A 6,954-nucleotide genomic window follows, 5' to 3' on the forward strand; every position below is an offset into this window, starting at 1 on the left:
GGGCCCCAATGAAATCTTATCTTGGACTCAGATAAGATTATTTTACTTGTGCACATGGTTTCCCGTATTTATGATATTTTAAATTCGGCAGTTTTCCCTACAGTTTGTGGGAATTTAATCAGCACAGCTTTTCCAGCTTTTACCATAGGCTGTTTTACAAAACAGTACCTCAAAATGGCCGTGCAGACCACGTCCTGAAAAGACAAAATGCTGAGTGAAGAAAACTAGCATGGCTGTCTCTGAAAGGGAAATATATATATATATATATATATATATATATATATATATATATATATATATATATATATATATATATATAATGGACCTTTGCTTGATTTGCTTGATTTTTTATTGAAAATCTATGATATATAGAAATGAGAGCTGGCTCAAGACTTTTGCACATCACTGTCATTTGATATTAGCTCCACCTGCACTCCGTTTATGCAGCGCGATGAGAAGTCAGGCTTGTAAGAACATGAGAACATGACGCAGCTCGGCTGTAACCACAAGTTAAACAATTTGACCTTATTTCTCCTTTAACAGCTCAATAAGTTTTCTTATAAACTTCTCTAACTTTTTATTTGTGTGTGTGTGTTTATATTTACATATTGTTTATTTATATTCATTTCATCTTATGTTTACATTAGCCAGTTAAGAATAAAATATCTAAGTTGGACAATTATTTTCCTAATTCAAAGGTATTCTAAGACTTTACATCCTGCAGATAATCTTTTATTGTTTAATTTAAAACTGTCCTTTTCCAGGGACACCTCCATGCAATTCTTGTTTTTGTTGTTATTGTTCGTTTCAATTTTAACATTAAAAATGCACACTAAGCAAAACCTCAAGACTCAGGAGGATAATGTTTGTGGTGATCAGTTCTCTACCACACCTTACAGAACAGATTCAGCCTTGGGATGTTGATGGATTTCCCCACTTCAATTGATTCCTTGAGGTCTTTCAACAACCTGTTATTTATTTTTCCTTAACTTTGTGATGAGAAAATAGCAAATAAGTCTATTTAAACCATCACCAAGCTTTCTAGAAACTAATTGGATGTATTGATTTCAGTTGATAAAAAGCCATTAACTTTAAATGAAGCATCTGGTGGGGTGACCGCAGCACTGATCAGCCCACATTATCAGCATCTTCAACTACAGGTTTATTTTAGGTGAAAATGTGCACATTTAGTATGTATTAAGCTCTCCTTGCAGCCCTGAATGGAAAAACAGGTAAAGAAAATGAATGGATTAAGATGTATAATCCTACATTACCACAACTAACTAAATTTGTTTAATAAGTCTTGGACTTCAAAAAGAAAACGTCAGGCCACCTCAAAGCGCACGTCTGTCACAGGAGGGAGCTGCAGAAGAACCCTCATTTGAATATCTCACTCTTATTTAACCATATTTAAAAGAAACACGCAGTGTCTTGTTGGAGGGTCATAAAATACAATTTATCCTCTAGAGGGGGCCACATCCCGTTTAATACAGAGTTAAACTGACACAGGCTGAAACAAAACATTCAATCAAGAAGTTTTGCACACTTCATTGTTCATTTAATAGTGAAGAGAATTAACAAAAAAATTACAAAATGCCTTAATGTCAGTATATTAAGACAGGCAAATTCAAAGTGAACATAGGCCCAGTGCTGTCTGAAGTTATGGACTGACGAGGTATGTTTACTATACATTTGCACGCTGTAAATAACACCATTATGGAAAGTTTATCTGCGTCCCAGCTGTTTTTTAAACGCCTTTAAGGACTTCGCCATCATCGGCGCAACTCCTGTAAGAAAAACAAAAAATTAAACATTAGGTGAGCAAGAATCAGATAAAAGATGTCCGAAGACATTTGAGTTACTGTGTTTAAGTTACAAGTGTGAGTTTGAAAGTATAAGAAATAATATAACTCAACAGGCCAGTTTAGGAAAAACAAAGCTAACATCCTAACCACTCCGCTCACTTGTTTTCTTGCGTGGGTCTTGGGTGTTGCTTCCACCAGAACCGGAGCTGCTGGACCTGTTGGGCTCATTACAACTGGGCCTCATTTGGTTTTCCTGACCTCTGACACTAGAAATATTCCAACAAAGTAAACAGTAAATTTGTAGATTTATTTAAAAATTTAAACATCCTCTGCAGCAGCAGCTTACGGCAGTGGACAACAAACAGTCTGAGGCAAACCAGAACAAAACCAGTTTATCCAACACATAGCTCAAGTTCCTGTGTTTGTTTAAGCTCACCCAAAAAGCATTTTGCTCCCTGTTATACGTCTGTTGTGACCCTGCTGAGCTGCTGTTGTTTAATGATCACTTTGTGGTTTACTGCTTTTATTGTAAAAAAAAACAAAAAAAACAGGCGTTCGTGTTTTGTCAAAGATAAAAACGCCGGCACATTGATACCCCCGGGGCGTCTCTTACGCTGTAGTCCTTGAACATTACTATAGAAATTACACAGAACAGGCAAAGTAAATAAATTAAACACAACAAGACAAAAAGGGGCGGGTGGAAAAAAAAAAAAAAGTTGTAAATGTGTGTATTTAGGAAGTGGACACCCACCTGCACTTGAGCTGATGTGGTTGCTGAACAGCAGTTCCGTGAATTTCCTGCTGAATTCGCACGTCTCTTGGTGGCTTGGCAACAGTGTGAATAAATGCCATCTTCACCTGACGCCCTATAAAAAAAAGGATGATTTCATTAAATTTATTTTTCAGCATAAACTACCTCTAAAAACAACTGTTTGATCATGTTCAAACGTTTGATAATGGTCATGATTAAGAGTTAAACTGTATACTCTACATTAGGCGTCACCAGTGGACCCAGATCAGTTAAAATTCAGTAAAACGATTTATATTTTACTTGCAGTGAAGCTTTCTAGCATTTACAGTAATTGCCACGTCTCTCTGTTTGATTATCCTCAAATTAGCACGTTTTAAAAGTGTTAAACTGTTCTTTAAAAAAGTGTTTTCAGTGTAGAGCACCAACCCTTCGGTTTCTTAGAATGTGCAGAGACAATAGATTTCGTCAGTCTTTGGAGCTTCCGTTCTCTCTCCTCAGACACCCTGATATACATCTCTTTCCATGACTCATATTCCTGAAGTTTGCATTCCTTGAAATCCCTCTGGCAGTGCTTTCCCCATAAGTGGTCGGTCAATCCCATGTAGATCTGTGAGGAGGAAAACAAAACCCACAGTCAAGTTCCTTCAAACACTTTCCAGAATTTAGCTAACATTGCTCCGAAATCTACAAAGATCTGATTAAAACACAAAGCAAACCTTTTTCAGCTCCAGATGTATAATTAGGAAAGTCATGTGCAGGCAGTAAAAAGACAAGTACAACAGTGATGTACTTCTTTAACCATGCTTGGATGTGTTGTACTTCTCGCATCCAATAAAAAAAAAAAAAATGCAACTTATTTCTACAATGTTTGATCTGCAACACTGAGTGCATGTTTGTGTGAATGAGTCAGAGCGAGTAACATTTTAGATTCCCTCCAATGAATAAACTGCACGCTCTTCAGAATATTCCCACAAAGAGCAGCCAGATGAAACTGCTGTTTGATTTGATTTCTTTCCCCAGTTTCACTTATCTGCAGCTTTTTCTGTCCTGAGTTATTGTTGCTCCAAAGTGACACCTAGTGGCTTTTTTTTTTTAGTTTGTTCATTTGTCTTTTAAGAGACAAAAAGAAAACATAAATATCTATAAAACTGACTGAATTTGAGCAATTTTTGTGTTGGCTAATGTAGATTAGGTGTGGCGGGCATCTTAAATGGACCCAGAAGTTAATCAGATGCAGATGTACGACCAATCATTACTTTCTGAAAGTTTCATTAAAATGTCGTCTGGTAAGAAACAGACACAAACGCCGTATGTCGTTGAATTGAAAGCAAGAAGACAGAATCTCAGTGCTCATCAGGCAAACCTCAGAAAGTGACCACCCAGGTGTGCATCATCAGCAAACTCAGACTTCACGCTCTTACTGGATTGTACTCCTCTATGCGCAGCAGCTGCTCGGGGGTGCACCTCTCCAGCACCGGCTCCAGAAGCTCAAACGGGACTCCGCCGGTTTCATACAGCACTGGGAAGAGATCCCTGCGCCTAAATATAAAATCCAACAAACTGACAGAAGTCTCAGAGCCCCCACGGGACGCCACTTACGGTCGATGTTGTTCTGGAGCGTGCGGATGCACTGCTGGTACAAGCTCATCATGGCTGGGAGGAAAAGCGTTTTGGCGCCGGAGTACACTTGCATCTTGGTGTTCAGACGCTGGCCGGTGAAGACCACAGAGTCTTCGTCACAGAAATCAGGCTCCTTCTCAGCTTCAGAACCGAAGACGATATGTCAAGAACACAACTAAATAAAAGGGAGAATGCATCTGTATTTGTTTGCACATGGTACCTTTTTTTTCAAAGTAATAATCAACGCTTGAAGGCTTTTCCAATTCAGGCAGAGCGGCAGGTAAAGGAACGTCCATCAGGTGCATCAGGGAATCCTGAAGCTCCTGCAACATTGAAATTATTCAAAATATAAACATCTAAAAGCAAACTTTTTAAAGACTGTTGTTCGTATACCTCTTCTGGATCAGGAGCAGGTGGTTTTGGAGGTTTCATGTCAGGATTTTTTGTTTGTTCTTTCGCCACAGTTTTGACGGTCTTGGAAGCTTTCTTTACTCCCGACTGATCTTTTCTCTTCAGAAGATTCACGTCGTAATTCAAGTAAGATTCAAAAGACAAGGAGGGCTCCTCCTGATCGCTCCCCTTGTGTTTATGTTCCACTTTGGCCTTTTTGTGTTTTGAACATTCCTTATTCTCAGAGTCCGGTTTGTATTTTAGACGGCCGTGCTTCTCCCGTTCCGCCTCTTTCCGTTTTTTCCTTTGGGCTTCGGAGCTTGTTGATGTTTCCATAGACCTGTCATCTTTGGCTCCTTTTAACTTTTTGGAGGGCTTGTCGCTGGATGAAAAGGAGTCTTTGCTTTCCATCGATGACTCTCTTGTTGATTTGGATTTGGATTTTTGTTCTGATGCGGATCTTCCGCTTCCGTTAGTGCTTTTAAACTTCTCCCTGGAGTCAGACCTGGATTTCTGAGGGCCGCTGTCCACGTTTTCATTTGCAAACAAAGTTTCACTTATTTTTTTCTTCTTCTTTTCCATTTTGTCATCTTGGGTTTCGGTTGTGCTCGACAAAACGTTCTGAGCGAGATTTTCTTCTTGACTTTTTTCAGTGTTTTTACTCTCCCTGGATTTTCTTCCCGTCTCTTCATCAATATTTTTACTCCGTGTTTTAAAGAAGTCGTCATCAGAGGTGTCCTGGTTCTTGCTGTCAGACATTAAACAGTTGTTTTGCTCATCATCACTTGGTAAATGTCTATTCTCAGGAAAGCTCTGGTCATTGTCTGCAGTTTCAACAGAAACTGTCTCTGGCAAACAGCCACGCTCTCCATGACTGCTTCAAGTAGACATATTTGATTAAGACTTAAGAAAATTAAGCAGAAATAATTATACGTTGCAGTGAAAAACCCTTCACCTCGTGGATTGCTTTGGGACCAGTTTTTTCCAACCTTTAACCAGCGACTTGGCCAGTTCTCCAGCTTGCTTGTGTCTCCGCAAGGAATTAACAGTTTTGCCAATTCCGGTTTCCTAATGTACATACAAAACCTTATCAAATGTCACTTTAATAACAAAGAAAAAACAAACAAACAAACAGAATCACTCTTTGCAGCAAAGACTCACGGCAAGAACTTCTAATGTGACATCCAGATCCTTCAGTTTCTGCAAAACCTTTAGGACCTAGAATGAGATTAAGGAGGCGTTAATGTTGTTGACAGAGTCATCAGAATAAACGAAGGCTGCTGAAATACAATTTTAATGCTTGATTTGCACAAAAGCCATGGAAATGCGAGGCACATTGAAGAAAACTGACACACCAAATATGGGGCTCCTTGTTTGGGACCGCCACGTTTGCTGATGGAGCATTTAGAGCAGAAGCCATGTATGGGATCCCCACATCCCCCAACCAACGATGCTCCTTTAATAGGTACTATAAGTCTGTTGATGGGTGTAATATTGCTCTTTGAAACTGAATTAAGTGCACCTCTATGCATCTAAAATCCCTTTGGTCCAATCACATTCACAGGTAGATTAGCACAGAGATATTTGCTCGGTGTTAGTGGCCTGCAGAGCGTCCCCACCTTCACTGGTGATGGACAACAGCCATAAGTTCAGCAGCTGGGGGGTGGAGGGCTTCCAAATTTAGCTGCAGAGACCCTGTCCCATAAAAACTGCCTGCCTGAAAGGGTTTAAGGAGCAACTGAAACAGCCACTTCTCAGCTTTTATTTCGAAAAAAAGGCTTATTAAATATGCACAGAAACCAGATTAACATGAAGAGTCCAGAGCAGGTTTTATGGTGGATGTGACACCAGGTGGTTGTGGGACCGACAGAACACAAGTCTGGACCAGCAAGAACTTAAGTTAAAATAAAATTAAAATAAAGTTAAAATAAAACTAATAAGCCGTGTTAAATATTAACTCCAGTTTAGCTCCTATTAGATGAACCGCATGTACCGTAGCAGGCTTTGCTGGGTCTGACAGCTGAAGTTTGAACCGCAGGATCTTCTTCACCACATCCGAGCTCCTGGCCATCACGGGCGTCCGCGTGCAACCGCCTGCGCACACCGGGCCGCGCGCGCGCGTTGATGACAGTATTATAATGGGCGGGACCGACAGTCATGATGGACCAGATGACACAAACAATAAAACAGGGTCAAAAAGTGACATGACTGCGCATGCGATAAATAAATAATAATAATAATAATAATAACTCGTTTTATTATATTTAAGCAACTCGAGGCTCTTTGAAGGGCAAAGATGTGAAGCTGACGCAGAGATTTGTCCTCCTTCAAATCAGAACCAACAACCTGTTCTGATTTTAAAAACAGATTAAAGATGGAGTCCGGTGG

The 6,954-nt window shown here is 39.7% G+C and overlaps 1 protein-coding gene across 2 annotated transcripts; it reads right to left on the bottom strand.

Moving 5' to 3' along the window:
- Positions 1-1,536: 1,536 nt before the first annotated feature.
- eloal (elongin A, like) lies at positions 1,537-6,698 on the bottom strand. 2 transcript variants are annotated; one of them, XM_017412772.3, is made up of 11 exons: positions 6,560-6,698; positions 5,728-5,784; positions 5,522-5,634; positions 4,570-5,440; positions 4,397-4,499; positions 4,156-4,317; positions 3,978-4,075; positions 2,983-3,163; positions 2,557-2,671; positions 1,965-2,071; positions 1,537-1,787 (listed from the first exon to the last, which is right to left on the bottom strand). In XM_017412772.3, the coding sequence occupies exons 1-11, from the start codon at positions 6,635-6,637 to the stop codon at positions 1,726-1,728; spliced, it is 1,947 nt and encodes a 648-aa protein (XP_017268261.1). In that variant the 5' UTR covers positions 6,638-6,698; the 3' UTR covers positions 1,537-1,725. The 2 variants fall into 2 exon arrangements, with proteins under 2 accessions (XP_017268261.1, XP_024860952.1); XM_025005184.2 differs by having other exon boundaries at positions 4,570-5,443.
- Between the last annotated feature and the right edge of the window lie 256 nt (positions 6,699-6,954).

Source organism: Kryptolebias marmoratus, linkage group LG22 (genome assembly GCF_001649575.2).
Source record: "Kryptolebias marmoratus isolate JLee-2015 linkage group LG22, ASM164957v2, whole genome shotgun sequence".
In the NCBI taxonomy this organism is placed as follows: domain Eukaryota; kingdom Metazoa; phylum Chordata; class Actinopteri; order Cyprinodontiformes; family Rivulidae; genus Kryptolebias; species Kryptolebias marmoratus.

What these genes read in the sequence shown, in the direction of transcription:
- eloal (XM_025005184.2), bottom strand. Translation starts at nt 6,637, where the DNA reads ATGGCCAGGAGCTCGGATGTGGTGAAGAAGATCCTGCGGTTCAAACTT. An exon ending in GTCCCAAAGCAATCCACGAG is followed by an intron (nt 5,444 to 5,521) that starts GTGAAGGGTTTT and finishes GTCTACTTGAAG; the next exon opens with CAGTCATGGAGAGCGTGGCT. An exon ending in GCTCCAGAACAACATCGACC is followed by an intron (nt 4,076 to 4,155) that starts GTAAGTGGCGTC and finishes ATCTCTTCCCAG; the next exon opens with TGCTGTATGAAACCGGCGGA.